At 45.3% G+C, this 18,276-nt stretch overlaps 1 protein-coding gene across 2 annotated transcripts in view; it reads right to left on the reverse strand.

Annotated features, from left to right (window-relative positions):
* lama3 (laminin, alpha 3) overlaps positions 1-18,276 on the reverse strand; it is a 321,185-nt gene that overhangs the window by 222,818 nt on the left and 80,091 nt on the right. For both annotated transcript variants that reach the window (XM_063060575.1, XM_063060566.1), the window contains exons 8-11: positions 14,667-14,785; positions 12,388-12,478; positions 7,838-7,969; positions 5,830-5,892 (exon numbers count right to left, since the gene is read on the reverse strand). In XM_063060575.1, the coding sequence (XP_062916645.1) occupies positions 5,830-5,892; positions 7,838-7,969; positions 12,388-12,478; positions 14,667-14,785 (405 nt within the window). The remainder of the gene's footprint in view (positions 1-5,829; positions 5,893-7,837; positions 7,970-12,387; positions 12,479-14,666; positions 14,786-18,276) is intronic.

Here is an 18,276-nt window from a genome sequence, read left to right on the forward strand (position 1 = left end):
TATTTTCACACACAGTGGGTTTCTAATCTCGACAATCTGTGGTAGAATCTATTTAGGTTTATAAATTCTCAAAAAGAAGCAGAGAAGACTGTAAACATTCAGTAGGGTGGGTCAGGCAGCAGTTTTTACTTAGGTACATGTGTGTTTATTTCCATGCATCACTGAGGACCCTCGCCATCCGTAAATTGCCCTCTTCTCATTACTGATATTTGAAATGAGGTACAGGAGCCTGAAGGCCCACACTCAAAAATTCAGTAACAGCTTTTCCCCTCCACCAACAAATTTCTGAACAGGCCATAAACACATGAACACTACCTCTTCGTTCCTTTTTTTTGTACTATTTATTTATTTTCTGAAACACAGTAACTTAGCATCCTCTGATTGGAGCTGACGAGAATCTTTGAAACCCTTGCTCTACTTCCCTGACAAATCTTCCCCTATCCAGTACTGAAGTATCGATTTTTTAAAAATTCACTTACGGGATGTGGGCGTTGCCAGCTAAGCCAGCATTTATTGCCCATCCCTAGTTGCCCAGCCACGGTATCGTTGGGAAGATGTCATTCTTGGGCTAGAAAATGTTATTTAGCTGGTGAGTTAGGCAGAGCAGTAGCAAGTGGAATGCAATCATGATAAGTGTGAAGTGATGCATTTTGGAGAGAGTCTTACAAGGATTTGAAAAATACTGCATACAATAAGGCCCTAGGGAGTACCAAGGGACAGAGGGACCTTGGCGTACAAGTCCATAGATCTTTGAATGTTGCAGCACAGGTAGGTAGTGTGGTGAAAGGTGAAGAAGGCATGAATGATGCTTGGAGACAAAGGAGACTATTTACAAATTTGGCTCCAGTTCCGCAATTTTTAAAAAAATCTTTAAAAATTTGTAGTTTAATTTACCGAAATTACTTTTTTAAGCCTTCTTTAAGTGATCCAATTTTTTTTACTTTGGAAAAATAAAGGTATTAATTCTTTTTTGGATTTATTTAAAGAAGATAGGTTGATGTCTTTTGAACAATTAATTGATAAATATTCTCTTTCACACTCACACTTTCTGCAATACCTTCAAGTTAGATATTTTTTACAGAAATATTTAAGTAATTTTCCTTACATATTGGAGGCCGACCTGTTAGATACTATTATGAGTATGAATCTTTTGATTAAGGGTTCTGTTGGAAGAATTTATAATTTATTATTACAATGGTATAAGCGTCCTTTATCTAAGATTAAACAGGGTTGGGAAAAGGAACTAAATTTGACTTTTATGACGGAGGATTGGATGCGGATATTGAAGTTGGTTAACTCTTCTTCAGTTTGTGCCAGCCATTCATTGATTCAATTTAAAATTGTACATGATTATCATTTGACAAAGGAGAGACTTTCTAAAATCTTTCCTAATGTTGATAGTCATTGTGATAGATGTAAAACTGAGATAGCTACACTGACACATATGCTTTGGTCTTGTTCTATATTGGAACAGTTCTGGAAGTCGGTTTTTTCAACATTTTCTAAAGCACTTAAAATTAATTTACAACCTAATAAATTAACTGTGCTTTGTGGAATAGTTCCTCAAAATATTCATGATAGTTCTGTGTCTGACCAACATCTTATTGCATTTGTTACATTGGTAGCTAGGAGGGCCATTTTGTTGAAGTGGAAGGATACATCAGCTCCCACTTTGTCACAATGGTTCTCTCAAGTGATGCTATGTCTTAGTTTGGAGAAAATTGGAAGACGAACCTTTGAACCTTTATTTGATTTTGAGAAAAGATGGGGCTCATTTGCTCGTTATTATCATTTGAGTTAATTGATATAATTTTTCCATGATCTAATTGTAAATTTTTTTAGTATATTTTCTTTTCTTGCTGGTGATTTGATGTATATTTTTAGAAGCTTTTTGTATGACGCATGGCTCCGGGGTTGTACACCTAATGGGTTCCTTTTTTTCCTCTTACTTTTCTGCTTAGTAAGTTATCATAAATTTTTTTTTCAATCTTTAAGATAATGCTCTTTTTGAGGCATTGCAAGTGTTGTTACTTCGATGTACTCATGTTATTTTTCCTGTATATAACAATAAAAAGATTTGAAAAGAAAAAAAAAGAAAGAGACTGCAGATGCTCAAATCTGAAGCAACAATTAATCTGCTGGGGAACTCAACAAGTTGAACAGCATCTGTGGGGGGGAAAGGAATTTAGGCTTCGAGTGTTCAGCAGTGGACCAAGCACACAACCCTGGAGGTCATCCGTGTTGAGAATGATGGGGAGGGAGGAGCAGTTGGGCATCTGACTATCTAAGGTCAATTGGTAGGATGTCCAACATCCAGCTGCACAGTGGTGTATTTAAACTGAGGAGTAGGAGTTTGTTCACCAAGGTCTGTGGGAAATCCAGAAACGGCATTCTGACATGAGTGTCCGAGGTGTGTCAAGGCCAGGTGCTTGACAGATGCTTTGGCATCAGTCTTACAGCAGTTCTGTCAGCAAGCATGTTGGTGAGTGTTCAATGTGGCAGGAATGGTGTTTTTGATATGTGCCATTACCAGCAATTCAAAACACTTCATGGTGATTAGCGTCAGTGCCACTGGACAATAGTCAGTTAGTTCTGAAGATGTAGATTTCTTTGGTACAAGGATGATGGTGGCTCATTTGAAGCATGTGGGGGCAGCAGCCTGGATGAGTGAACTGTTGAAGATGTCCATGAAGAATATACGTAAATAGAGGGTTACAGCAAGGATCTTGGGTTTAACATGAACGAACACTGGACAGGTTACAACTGGAACACTGTGCACATTGCTGGTTGGTTCTCTATTGGAAGCAGGTGATTCCACTAGGGAGGAGATTCACAAAGATGCCAGTTTGGATGGATCCTTTCAGCTAGAAGGGAAGACTGGGTTTGTCTGGTAATCTCACAATATTTGTAAAGTACCTAGATGGTCATTTGAATCACCAGTAAGTCCACAGACCAGGTACTGGTAAATGGGATAATGATATCTGGGTACTTGATGTTCGGCATGGATACCAGAGCAGAAATATTGGACCAGAGCAAAATTTGCTGCAATTCCTTTTCACATTTACCTGATCCCTGTTTACATTTGGATGCATTCATTTTTAAAGAAGCCCCATCCAAATATTAACAATAACAGCGTCTCTAGAAGGCAATGCTTAATTAATAGCAAAATTGTTGGAAATCTTAAACACAGGATGAGGCTTTCCTTTTCAAGACATCAGAGATGGCCCTCCTTCTTCAAAGTGTACAAGATAGGACACACACAATGAATGATGTGGAGTGTCGAGGAGCAGAGGTACATCGGCGTTCAAGGTAGGACACACTGCGTATGGTGTATCCCTTCTTTCACCATTGATGCTGCCCTCACCCGCATCTCCTCCATTTCCCGGACATCTGCACTCACCCTATCTTCCCACTGGTTAGAGTTCCTCCGGTCCTTACCTACCACCGCATGAGCCTCCGCATCCAACATGTCATTCTCCACAATGTTTGCCATCTCCAAAGGGATACCACCACCAAACAGATGTTTACTTCCCCTCCCCCCAACTCTCTGCTTTCTGAAGGGACTTCTCCCTCTGTGATTCCCTTGCCCACCCCGACTAATCTCTCTCCCAGCACTTATCCCTGCAAACGCCCCAAGTGCTACACCTGCCCACTCACCTCCACTCAGTGCCCGAGGCAGCCCTTCCAGATGAGGCAATACTTCACCTGTGAGTCTGCTGAGGTCGTCTATTGTGCATGGTGTTCCTGATCCAACCTACTCTACACTGGCGCGACCCATTGTATACTGGGGGGGGGGGTGCTTCGTCAAATAACTCTGCTCCATCCACCTAAAGCGGAACTTCCCAGTGACCCATCATTTTAATTCCCACTCCCATTCCATCATGTCGGTCCATGGCCTCCTCTTATGCCATGATGAGGCCACCCTCAGGGTGGAGGAGCAACACCTTATATTCCGTTTGGGTAGTCTTCAGTCTGATGGCACGAATATCAATTTCTCTTACCAATTAAAAAAAATTCCATCCTCCTTCCCTCTTTTTTCTATTCCCCCTTCTGGCCTTTCACCTTTTCTCCTGCCTATTACCTCCCCTGGGCCTTTCCACCTCCCCTTTCTCCTATAGTCCACTCTCCTCTCCTATCAGATTCCTTCATCTCCAGCCCTTTACCTTTCCCACCTACCCAGCAACACCCATCACCTTCCAGCTCGCCTCCTTCCCCTTCCCCCACCTTTTCATTCTGGTACCTTCCTGTTTCCTTTCCAGTCCTAATGAAGGGTCTCAGCCCAAAACACCAACTATTTATTCATTTCTATAGATGCTGTCTGATCTGCTGAGATCCTCCAGTATTTTGTGTGTGTTGGCAAACTGCTTAGCTGCAAAATGTAATTTAATCTTCTTCATGTAATGAATGATGTCATTTAACCCCACACTGTGAATATTATTTTACTTCATGGAAAATTAAACTACTACTCCTATGGATAAGCAAGGCAAGGAGGAACAACACATGAGTCCACAGACTCACATGTCTTCACAAGTCCAAAGGTGTTAACAGGAATTAATAAATAGAAATGCCTTGCTCAGTTAACTCTTTCCCTGCCACAGTCTGTTGTGAGATTATATCTAGTAGCACTAAGACGCACTGAACTCTTGCAGGTAAGATAGGAGTAACACAAAGTACTGCAGATCAACCCAGAGAAGTGTGATGTGACACACACGGGTGGAGTTCATCCATAGATCCACAAAAGTTGATAGTGTGGTTAAGGAGATGTAGGGTGTGTTGGCCTTCATTGTCAGGGGATTGAGTTCAAGAGCCGTGAGATAATGTTGCAGCTCTATAAAACTCTGGTTAGACCACACTTGGAATATGGTGTTCAGTTCTGGCCACCTCACTATAGGAAGTATGTGGAAGCTTTAGAGAGGGAGCAGAGGATACTTACCAGGATGCTGCCTGGATTAAAGAGCATGTCCTATGAGGAAAGGTTGAGTGAGCTAAGGCGTTTCTCTTTGGAGCAAAGGAGGATAAGAAAGGTGACTTGACAGAGGTGTACAAAATGATAAAAGGCATTGATAGAGTGGACAGCCAGAGGCATTTTCCCAGGGTGGAAATATGAAAGATGGTGAATCTGTGGAGGCCAAGTCATTGGGTAGAATCAAAAACAGAGGTTGATGGGTTAATGGGGCATTAAGGGTTACAGGAAGAAGGCAGGAGGACAGGGTTGAGAGGGATAATTGAATGGCAGAGCAGACTCAATGGACTGAATGGCCTAATTCTGCTCCTATGTCATATGATCTCATGGAGAGAGCATAACTTTAAGGTGATTGGAGGAAAGTATAGGGAAAGGGATGTCAGGGGAGATAGGTGTTCTATACAGCGTGGTGGATGCATGGAACACACTGCCAGAGATGGAGGTAGAGGCAGATATATCAGGGATATTTAATAGATTCTTAGATAGGCACCTGGGTGAAAGTAAAATGGAGGGCTATGTAGAGCGAAGGATTAGATTCATTTTAAAGGCTAAAGGGTCGGCACAACACCGTGGGCTGAAAGGCCTGTACTGTGCTGAACTGTTCTATGTTCTATGTTCACTGGAGGAACTCAGAATGATCAATGGAGGGAAATGGACAACAGTGTTTTGGGATGAGATCCTTCATCACTCTGCTAGCCTCCCCAGATGCTGCTTGACCCAGTGAGTTTCTCCTGCGTTTTGTGTGTTGCTCCAGATTCCAGTGTCTGCGACCTCTTGCGTCTCCAGTGAGACAGCAGAGCCCGTCCTGACACAGTATTCACCAAAGGTTTGGCTGCTCGTGCTGAATATAAATTGTAATTACTCACTGTAGTGAGGTCCAGGTGTTGGAACCATGGTAACCGGACGGGGTGTGGTGTAAAATGGACCCCCTGAAAGAACAAAGGTTCATCGTTGATTAGGTTAACACAGAACACACAAGACGACAGGGACAGGAATCGGCCACCGAATTCCCAGCACTGGCACCCCACTCATTATGACTGTGGCTGATTTGCTCCTCGCTTCAACATACAGCCCTCACTCAATTCCCCATCTTTCCAAACACACACAGTCTAAGTGTCTGGCAAAAGAACTCTGTGAGGAGTGTGTGTTGTTCAGAGAGAGGGAGGAAGTATCATTGTCACAGGGAAAGAGGACAGGGATGCCTCAGGAGTGAAATTTGCAAAGACTCTTGCACCTTACTATTTTCCTGCACAGCACTCTCTCTGTAACGGTAACACCATTCCCCCTGCTGTTGTTTTCTATTTGAGATTGTGTGACCTAAGCCCAAGAAATTATTTTTATTTAGAGTTACAGCATGATAACAAGCCCTTCTGACCCAACGAGCACATCCCACCCAATTACACCCATGTGATCAGTAGCCTACTAACCCACACATCTTTGGAACGTGGGAGAAATCGCAGCACCCGGAGGAAACCAATGCGGTCACCGGAAAGATGGACAAACTCCTTACAAGCAGAGGCAGAATTGAATCTGGGTCACTGGCTCTGTAACAGCACTGTGTTAACTGCTGTGCTACCGTATCACCCCATTTATACCGTTTGTGGCCCTTATATACAGAACGATCTGTGTGGATGGCACCCAGACAAAAGCTTTTCACTGTATCCAGGTGTATGTGATAATAATTATCCATTGCCAGTCATGAAAGACAGCCACTAGTAAATCCAGGAGAAGCTTCTTTACCAAGAATTGGCTGGAATGTTGAACTCACTCCCACCAGGAATGGTACAGGGGAAGAGCAGAAAGTGTGCGTAATTAGGTTAAACATCTTTGAGGAGGAAGGACAGTAGAGCAAGGAAGGGTTAGGCCGAATATTAACTCCAACATGGGGTGAAAGTCCTTCCCACCACACTGCCTGTTTCCACAGCTTGTCCTGGATTTCAGTTAGTACTTGGCCACACACAGAGGTCCAAGGCCAAGTGGACACTGATCCCCAGCGGGCCCATCTCCAGTTGTGTGTCTGTGCACGGGAGGCAGGCACGGATTACCTGCGTGACCCCGCATATCATACCCCGGAGAGCGGCTGATGTAAGAACCACCAGATCTCGTCCATGTTAACACTATCCCTGGTTCTGAGGAAGGAGAAAAAGGAAGGAACACCTCAGAGTCATTTTTCTTGGGAATTTATAATTGGTTTATTATTATCATATGTACTAAGATAGAGTGAAAAGATTTTGTTTGTGTGCCATCCATACAGATCACTTCATTACAACAGCGCATTGAGGAAATACAAGGAAAACAATAACAGAACGCAGAGTAAAGTGCGACAATTACAGAAAAAGTGCAGTGCAGGCAGACAATATCAGGCAAGGCCATAACAAGGTGGATTGCAAGATCAAGAGTCCATCTCATCATTCAATGGTCTTATAAGAGTGGGATGGAAGTTGTTGTTGAGCCTGGTGGTACATGCTTTCAAACTTTGGTAACTTTTCCCCGTTGGGAGGGAAGAAAAGAAAGAATGTCCAGAGTGGGTGGGGTCTTTGATTATTTGGGCTGCTTTCCCAAGGCAGCAAGATGTAGACAAAGTCCGTGGAGGGAAGGCTGATTTCCGTGATGTGCTGAGCTGTGTCCAAAAATCTATAATTTCTTGCGGTCATGTGCACAGCAGTTGCCACACCAAGCTGTGATGTATCCCACAGATGCGCAGGTTGGTAGGTTAACTGCCTGCGGTAAGTTGCCCCTGGTGTGTAGCCGAGGGGAGAAATGGGATGAATGGGGATTGGTGTTTGCGAGTCAGGGAGAAGAGGATGGGCCAAAGGGCCTGCTTCGGAGCTGCACGGGTCTGTCACTGAGCACGGAGGAAGGTGCCATACGTACGAATGCACTGGGGGAAGTTGTAGTGTCCTGGCGCACAGCGGCTGCAGTCTGGCCCACTGAACAGTGGTTGGCACCGACAGGCCCCTGTGGTCTCGTCACAACCCTCAGCAAATTCCGGGTTACACCTGCAGGCTGAAGAGCAGAAGATACCATATTCAGGATCGATCTTTTTTTAGAGTCAGTCACAGTTCAGCAGTGATTGTCCTGACCTGACCTCATTCCATTTCTCTGTGTTTGACAAAATCCCTCGAAACCTATCCTATCCCTGCCCAAAGTCTCGTAAATGCTATAAGTAGATCCTCTCTACGACTAGTTTCACATACCCAACCGTTAAAGTTGCCCTTTAATTCCGCTTTAAATCTTTCCCCTCTCATTTTAAACCTGTGCCTTCTTGAATTTGACACCCCTACCCCAGGAAAAGTCTGTGAACATCCACCTTATCCCTGCCCCTAATGATTTTATAAACCTCCGTAAGGTCACTCATCAACCTCCTACATTGCAGGGTAAAAAGCCCCTGCCTATTTAAAATCGTCCCGCACTCCCCCAGTCCTGCACCGGTGGCTCAGACCTCTGTGGGAGAGGGGTTTCAGCCCGAACAGTTCATGCTAACCAGTGTCCATCCGGCTAGTCCCATTTTCCTGCATTCAACCCATATCCCTCTAAGCCCTGCCCTTCCATATACCTATCCAAATGCTGTTATTCCACCTGCCTGCCTCAACCACTTCCTCCGGCAGCTCACCAACCTCTGTGTGAAAAGGTTGCCTCTTAGGACCCATTTAAATCTTTCCCCTCTCACCCTATACCTATGCCCCCCCAGTTCTGGACTCCCCTACCCTTGGGAAAAGACTGCCTACTTCATCTACACCTCTCATAAGGTTGTTATAGCTGGGGTGGTAATGGGGATAAGCTCCCACTACCTATTAAATGCTCCCAGTGGTGTCCGCCTCAAATAGCCTCTGATAGCCAAGACCAGCTTCTGGCCTTCACGTGTGCCTCAGCTACTACACCCAGCGGAACCGTTTCTACTGACAGGAGAAGGGGCAAAGGTGGGTTACTGGCACCTTAAAACCAGTCGCTTCAGGTAGTTGGGGTTTGTCAGACGTGATTGGCAGCTCGTCTAGGAGAAGGAAAACTCTGATCTCAAGCCTCCGCTGCCTTGCAGCTATACCCACTCATGGGGGAAGGTTCGGGAGTAAAGCCTGAGGGAAAATCAGGAGCTGGTGTCCCTCAGGCAGTCCGACATTGAGTTCAAAGCTGACTGGCAACTCCTGCAACACTTCTGGTACCAAACAGAATCAGTCCTTTGGGTTCATCGGATGCGTGGAGAGGGGGAGCTTGCTACATGGGCAACAGTTTGCTCTCCATATCGTCCTGCCCAGGCTCGTGTATCGAGACAGCTCGAACACAATATCCATGGTCAGCTCTGACTGACGGAGGCCTCAACCACCACAACCATAATGTTCAATGCCTCTACACAGTCATCCCACATTCTCCAACAGGCTATCTTAGATTTGTAATAAGGAAGCATTCGTCAGAGATTTTGTGGTAAAATGTTCCCCTAGGAGGTGATGACCACACTTTGGAGACACCAGAGACTGCAGATGCTGGAATGTGGAGCAAATAACAAAATGCTGATGGAACTAAGCAGATAAAGCAGCAGAAGAATTAAATACTGGCCATCTCCCCCCTCCAAACTAGCCTGACACAAGGTCTTGACCTTGCATTCCTTCTCCCCCCCCCACACACACACACACACACACACACACACACACACACACAGAAGCTGCTCAATTTACTGAGTTCTTCCAGCAGATTGTTTCTGCTCATGACCAGATGCAGTTTGAGAGTGAACACTATTGATCCACAACCACTGTCCTCAACTTAAATAAGGACATTTACAGTGTTGGAGGAGTAGTCTAAGGTAGACGAGAAAAATAAGCAAAGAGATAGGTCAGTGGAGAACTGAGACAGGTATTCGAACAGCTGATCCATAATACTCAGTGTGAATTTATCCCAGTTATAAACAGGGATAGATGTTTTGGAAATCAAGGAACTGAGCATATGGAGAAATACAGAAACATAGAAAACCTATAGCACAATACAGGCCCTTCGGCCCACAAAGCAGTGCCGAACATGGCCTTACATTAGAAATTACCTGGGGTTACCTATAGCCCTCTATTTTTCTAAGCTCCATGTACCTATCCAGGAGTCTCTTAAAAGACCCGATTGTATCCACCTCCACCACCGTCACCGGCAGCCCATTCCACACACTCAACACTCTCTGCGTAAAAAACCTACCCCTGACATCTCCTCTGTACCTACTTCCAAGCACCTTAAAACTATGCCCTCTCGTGCTAGCCATTTCAGCCCTGGGAAAAAGTCTCTGACTATCCACATGAGCAATGCCTCTCATCATCTTATTCACCTCTATCAGGTCACCTCTCATCTTCCGTTGCTCCAAGGAAAAAAGGCCGAGTTCATTCAACCTATTCTTATAAGGCATGCTCCCCAATCCAGGCAACATCCTTGTAAATCTCCTCTGCACCCTTTCTATGGTTTCCACGTCCTTCCTGTAGTGAGGCGACCAGAACTGAGCACAGTACTCCAAGTGGGGCCTAAGCAGGGCCTTATATAGCAGCAACATTACCTCTCAGCTCCTAAACTCAATCCCATGGTTGATGAAGGCCAATGCACCATACGTCTTAACCACAGAGTCAACCTGCGCAGCAGCTTTGAGTGTCCTATGGACTTGGGCCCCAAGATCCCTCTGATCCTCCACACTGCCAAGAGTCTTACCATTAATACTATATTCTGCCATCATATTTGACCTATCACACTTATCTGGGTTGAACTCCATCTGCCACTTCTCAGCCCACTTTTGCATCCTATCAATATCCCACTGTAACCTCTGACAGCCCTCCTCACTATCCACAACACTCCCAACCTTTGTGTCATCAGCAAGTTTACTAACGCATCCCTCCACTTCTTCATCCAGGTCATTTCTAAAAATCACGAAGGTTAGGGGGTCCCAGAACAGATCCCTGAGGCACACCATTGGTCACCAACCTCCATGTAGAATATGATCCGTCTACAACCACTCTTTACCTTCTGTGATCAAGCCAGTTCTGGATCCACAAAGCAATGTCCCCTTGGATCTCATGCCTCCTTACTTTCTCAATAAGCCTTGCATGGGGTACCTTATCAAATGCCTTGCTGAAATCCATATACACAATATCTACTGCTCTACCTTCAATGTGTTTAGTCACATCCTCAAAAAATTCAATCAGGCTTGTAAGGCACAACCTGCCTTTGACAAAGCCATGCTGACTATTCCTAATCATATTATGCCTCTCCAAATGTTCATAAATCCTGCCTCTCAGGATCTTCTCCATCAACTTACCAACCACTGAAGTAAGACTCACTGGTCTATAAATTCCTGGGCTATCCCTACTCCCTTTCTTGAATAAGGGAACAACATCTGCAACCCTCCAATCCTCCAGAACCTCTCCTGTCCCCACTGATGATGCAAAGATCGCCAGAGGCTCAGCAATCTCCTCCCTCACCTCCCACAGTAGCCTGGGGTACATCTCGTCCGGTCCCGGTGACTTAACCAACTGATGCTTTCCAAAAGCTCCAGCACACCCTCTTTCTTAATATCTACATGTTCAAGCTTTTCAGTCCGCTGTAAGTGATCCCTACAATCACCAAGATCCTTTACCGTAGTGAATACTGAAGCAAAGGATTCATTAAGTACCTCTGCTACCACCTCCGATTCCATACACATTACGAACTAAGACACAAAAGGAGTGAAGCCGGCATAGATCAGCCATGATTACGTTGAATGGTAGAACAACCTTGAGGGGTTAAATGGCATATTCCTATTCCTATTTTCTATGTCCTCATGCTCTGGAGTAACTGGTGGAGTTGGTACATTCCTCCCTCTGGTACCGCACCCTACCTCCTTCCCTTTATTCCATGGTTCACCATTCTCTCCTGTCAGATTCCATCTTCTTCAAACCTTTACCTCGTCCACTTCTTAGTCTTTTATATCATTCCCCCCTCCCCTCCCTCACCTGGGTCTACCCATCACCTCTCAGTTCTTGCTCCCCCGCTTCTCCCCCACCCTTCTGTGCTGGCTTCTCCCCTCTCTCTTTCCAATCTCGGTGAATGGGGTCTCTGCATGTCCATTGCTGCCTGATCCACTAAGTTCCTCCAGTGCCTTTGTGTGTTGACCCATATCCTGACATCTGCAGTCTCTTGTGTCTGCATTTTACTGGGAATCTGGTGAGACTGGGCAGCGCTGACTTTACTGAGAAAGTGGTGAGATGTGGTGGTTCTATTTTGCTGGGGATGTGAGATTAGGCAGTGCTGGCTTCACATCCTAGTTGGCTTAACTCTTAGTGGAAGTCAGCAGAGGCAATATCAGGCTGGGTATAACAACATCTTTTGGCCAGTTCCCTGAAGCTCCCACCTCCACAGCCTGCTGTAGGTTGCCCACGTTGTGCTGGCATAGCGGGTACAGCATTGTACGTCCATGAGATGATGCTCACCTACACAGCCATCCGGTGCATCCTTAGGAACTCCTGCCCGCCGGTAATAAAACGGGGCACATCGCTCACAGTTCGTTCCAGCTGTGTGGTGCTGCACAGAGGATTGGAAACATAAAACCAACAGTTAATGAAACTTCAGCTCCTGGAGGCTCCATCAAGCTGGTGAGATGTTAAAATACCAGGTCGTTCAGGACACAACCATACTCTGAGGCTAACAGCTGTTTCTGTCCAAACTGGTCCATTTATCCGGATGTGTCGCACAAGGCAAGCATTTATTTCCTATCCCTTAAGGAAGTGGTGAGCTGCCTTCTTCAACCACTGCAGCCCTTCTAGTGAAGGTGCTCCTTCAGTGATGTTGGGGAGGACTTCAATCCAGTGGCAATGAAAGAATGGGCAATGTGCTTTCAAGTACGTGACTAGGAGAGGGAACCTGTGGATGGTGGTTCCCTCAACTTGCCCTACCTCTGGCAGAGGTGGTGGCTTTGGAAGGTCCTGAAGGTGCTGGACAAGTGGCAGATGCACACTACAGCCACTGTGCACTGGTAGTGGAGGCAGAGAAGGAGTGTTTAGGATGCGTGCATAGCAAGCAGGCTGCTTTGTCAAGCATCCTGAAGATATTTGTCCCTGCGCTCAAGCAGTCAAGTGAAGGGTGTTCCATCACACCCCTGAATTGTGCCTTCATGATGGGAGAAATGCTTATGGATGCTGAGTACGTGGACTAACTTTACCCAGGAAAATGGGAAGTGTTCCATCACACCTGGACTTGTAGATGGTGGAAATGTCATGCGTTGGATGTTGAATACATGGACTGACTCCAGTCAGTCACACTCCAGACTTGTATATCATGGAAAGGTAACAAGGAGGTCTTTGAATGCATAGACCAACTCTGCCCAGGTGAGTGGGGAGTATTCCATCACACATGGACTTGTAGATAGTGGAAAGGAAATGTGGTGGTTGTTGAGTGCATGGAATAACTCTGCCCAGATGACTGGTGAGTATTCCATCAATCTCTTGACTGGTGCCTTGAAGATTCTGGAAAAGCTTCAGGATATCACAAACTGAATATCCAGTTTATGATGTTTGGTTTTGTAGCCTCAGTGTTTGTCTGACCGCTCCATTTCCACACTGGAAAGCAACAGATAAAATTTATTCTTCTTTTGCCCCTTGTATAATAAATGCCTGTTAAAAACACTTGTAAAGATTGTTCAAATCAGCTCAGCAGGTTAAAGAAAGACTGATTGCTCAATACAGGTCAGCCATATGGTTGCTGACTGTCACCACACCCAGCTGAACAGATCTCTGCTCCCACTCCAGTTAAAGAGGAGAAAACAGTCAGAACATTCAAGACATTTTTGCAGCCAGACCATGACATGTATGGATGCTACAAAAAGAGGCCTATTTTATGGCCTATTCCTGTTAATTATGAACACAAATACAGTAAAACTCTGATAATCTGGTGCAATGGGTGGAGATTATATGGAATGAGAGGAATTAGTTGAGGCAGGTACAATAGTACCATTAAAGAAACACTTGAACAGGTACATGGAGGTATGGGGCTTTGAGAATTTGGACCAAATGCAAGAAATTGGGACGAGCTGTGTGGGCATTGTAGTCAGCGTGGACTGGTTAGACTGAAGGACCAATACCCATGCTGTAATGCCCTACAAATCTGACTCCGTCCAGAAAATTATCCAGTCCCCATATCACATCTTCCATGTGGGTCAGATTATCAGAGGTTTACTGTGGTTAGATTGGCAGCATTTTTAGTTTTAATTTTAATTTCAGACTAATTGAAGCAATTGGAAATTGCCGGAAAAAGTCATGGTGAAGAAATGAGGAGCATCACATGCCACAGTCTCATGTACCAGATCTGGGGCTGGTGGCTGAAAGGAGACACAAGGGACTGTAGATGCTGGACTCTGGAGTCACACATCACCTGCTGGAGCAACTCAGGGGGTCGGGTAGCATCTGAGGGGGCAGAGGGATGATCAAAGTTTCATCAGGACTAAGAGGAAAGGTAGTTTTCATATCCTGCTGACTGCAGAAGCAGATGTCCCTAAGGCAACTGATGTGCGTGGTGCGTGCGTGTGTAATTTTACCTCTTTATACTAGCACTATTTTCTCTAATCTCTCTCCTCTGCACTCTCAATCCTGATTGCAGGGTCTTGACCTTAAACCTCCACCATCCCTCTGCCTCCGCCCGAGCCGCTGAGTTCCTCCAGCGACTTGCTTTCAGCTAGTGGACGAGTTTGTTCCCAGGTACGCAGCCTGCCTCATACCTGGCAATTCAAGCAAACACCTCCACCTTCATACTGCCCGTGGATGTTCATGCTTGCTCTCCTCTGGCTCACTGCAGCATCGTAGTAACAATCCTTGGCATGTCCGTGGCAGTTACAAGCTGCAAAATGATACGGCAAATTATTTCAACACTCATCTCCCCAATAATTTGAATATACTAAAATAAATTGGAATTCTACAATTGTTGGGCTGACGTTTTGGCCAGGTATGTGGATAGGATAGGGAGGATATGGGCCAAATGCTGGCAATTTGTATGAGCTCAGATGGTTCAACCAATTATTTTGAAATACCTGGTTCAGTGCTGTACAACTCCCTGACTCTACACCAGTGTTACATATTTGGGGGAGATTTTAGAAATACGAGGGGCAAATCTAAGCAGCTGGTAACTTCTAGGAGACATCAGCCTGTGGGGCACTGGAGAATGAGATGGACTGTTTATCATTGCCCTATTACAATCTATTCTTTGTTGAAAACTTTCCGTTTTTAAGGACATAACAAACAGCACCAAGCTGCCTCTTTGGACTTTCTGACGTTCACTTTCTAATTTGTCATTTGGTAAAAACCTGAATCAACAGTTCAGGAATGGATTCTAACAGAAAAAAATCTGATAAAAAAAGGAGGAACTTTACTCTCAAGGAGACATTGACAGGCAGCCAGATTATCCATGCCAAAATTATGTTCCAAACGTCTCTGTTCAATCTACACTGCACCAAACAAAAAACAGTATGTGGAGACGCGATTACTGCACGAATTCTGGGCACAAGTGTATAACGGGGCTGCCAATCAGAGGCCTGCAGTAACACAACCAGAGATTTAATAAGAAAGATATGCTGTACATTATAGAGTGAAACATGCCATTATTTCAGACTCTGGTAGTGCAGTTCAGCACAACACTGGGTTGAAGAGATTCCAACCTCAGCACACAGCACCTAGATTGGCTGGTATTCAATGCATCAGGGACGTTGAAGAAACTCTTAGATAGAGACGTAGATGAAAGAAAAATGGAGAGTTACGTGGGAGGGAAGGGTTAGATTGAGTTTAGAGTAGGTTCAAAGATTGGCACAACATCATAGACCATTCCACTCTCGGCTCTATGTTCTATGAGAAAAGTATTTTTCCCATACCTTGTTTGTCTAAATACCCCTTAATCCGAATTAAACTTTCCAAACTATTCAACCTCTGCCAACCCTAGCTCAGCCAGACTTCGGCTACAGAGTGGCAGCTAGTTGAGCTGCTATCTTGTTGCTCTGGAGACCCAGGTTTGATCTGATCCTCAGGTGCTGTCTGTGTGGAGTTTGCATGTTCTCCCTGCAACCTCCAAGTGCTCTAGTTTCCTCCCACGTTCCAGAGACATACGGCTAGGGTTAACTTTGCTTTGCATGCCATCCATACAGATCATTGAGGTGGTACAAGGGAAAAGAATAACAGAATGAAGAATATAATTACAGAGAAAGTGCACTGGAGACAGGCAAGGTGCAAGGACATTCGTAACAAGGTAGACTGTGAGGTCAAGAGTCCATCTTATTGTACTAGCGAACAGTTCAATAACAGTGGGATAGAAGCTGTCCATGAGCCTGATTTCAGGCTTTTCTATCTTCTACCCAATGTTAAGGGGGAAGAGAGAATGTTCGGCGTGGGTGAAGTCTTTAATTTGCTTTATGAAGGCAGTGAGAAATGTAGACAGAGTCCATGAAGGGGAGGCTGGCTCCTGAGCTCTGTTCACAACTCTAGTTTTTTGCCATCACGGGCAAGCAGTTACCATACCAAGCTGTGATGCATCCACATAGGAGGCTTTCTTATCGTGCATCAATAAAAATTAGTAAGGGCCGAAGGAGACATACCAAATTCCGAGACTCTTGAGGAAAAAGAGGCTCTGGTGAGCTTTTTTGGCCGTGCTGTCAATCTGGTTGGGCCAGGACTGGCTATCGGTAATATACACTCCCAGAAACCTGAGGCTCCCAACCCTCTTGACCTCAGCACCACTGATGTAAGCTGAGCATCCTTCCTGTGTGACTCCATGACTCTAACAGTCTTACCCAGTATGTCTAAAATTGCCACTGAGAGCTGAGCTGAGAATCGGGGTCCTGAAGCTAAGGGTCAATAACCCAAAAGGGTCACTAGAGGGGCTCCTGTGTGATGGGATGGGACAGGGAGCTGCGCATTGGTGGGGAAAGCCAGTACCTCTATCCCCTGCTGCTACTGACCATCTCCCTGTAGCTGTGACGGAGAGCAGCTCACATTTAACGTGGGAGCTGACTCCTGTTTGTATGCTGGTCACGTTATTACTCAGACATCTGAAAAAGATGAAGCGCAGTTAGCACTGGATAATCTCTGCAGGGCGTCTACTGCCTCACCTCCTGTATTACAGCAGTGACATGTTATGCTGGTAACAGCAAGCAAGGCAACATCTGGAATGGATTTACACAAACATTAATTCCTTTTTCTTTGGAATCTGTCATTGTTAATGGCAACAGCTCATGCTGGGACTAACCCCAGCTGTGTCTGAGGATCCTGCTGGAGTTAAGCCCAGCTTTGCTCGAGAACCCTGGCTCCACGAAGCCAACACAACTACGTTGTCTGTGGTGATCCCCGGGAAGGGGATAACTGGTTATTAGAGATTCAATCAGAAGAGCTGTGTGTACATGGATTCACCAATACAGCAGTGACTGGAGAAGACCAGATACCTGTGAGATAGAAACAGAGAAAATAGGTGCAGGAGTAGGCCATTCGGCCCTTCCAGCCTGCACCGCCATTCAGTATGATCATGGCTGATCATCCAACTCAGAACCCTGCACCTGCCTTCTCTCCATACCCCCGATCCCTTTAGCCACAAGGGCCATATCTAACTCCCTCTTAAATATAGCCAATGAACTGGCCTCAACTGTTTCCTGTGGCAGAGAATTCCACAGATTCACCACTCTCTGTGTGAAGAAGTTTTTCCTAATCTCGGTCCTAAAAGGCTTCCGCTCTATCCTCAAACCGTGGCCCCTCGTTCTGGACTTCCCCAACATCGGGAACAATCTTCCTGCATCTAGCCTGTCCAATCCCTTTAGAATTTTATACGTTTCAATCAGATCCCCCCTCAATCTTCTAAATTCTAGCGAGTATAAGCCTAGTTCATCCAGTCTTTCATCATATGAAAGTCCTGCCATCCCAGGAATCAATCTGGTGAACCTTCTTTGTACTCCCTCTATGGCAAGGGTGTCTTTCCTCAGATTAGGGGACCAAAACTGCACACAATACTCCAGGTGTGGTCTCACCAAGGCCTTGTACAACTGCAGTAGAACCTCCCTGCTCCTGTACTCAAATCCTCTTGCCATGAATGCCAGCATGCCATTCGTCTTTTTCACCGCCTGCTGTACCTGCATGCCCACTTTCAATGACTGGTGTATAATGACACCCAGGTCTCGTTGCACCTCCCCTTTTCCTAATCGGCCACCATTTAGATAATAATCTGTTTTCCTGTTCTTGCCACCAAAGTGCATAACCTCACATTTATCCACATTAAATTGCACCTGCCATGAATTTGCCCACTCACCTAACCTATCCAAGTCACCCTGCATCCTCTTAGCATCCTCCTCACAGCAAACA

The sequence above is a fragment of the Mobula hypostoma genome, chromosome 1 (genome assembly GCF_963921235.1).
Source record: "Mobula hypostoma chromosome 1, sMobHyp1.1, whole genome shotgun sequence".
NCBI classification, from domain to species: Eukaryota; Metazoa; Chordata; class Chondrichthyes; order Myliobatiformes; family Myliobatidae; genus Mobula; species Mobula hypostoma.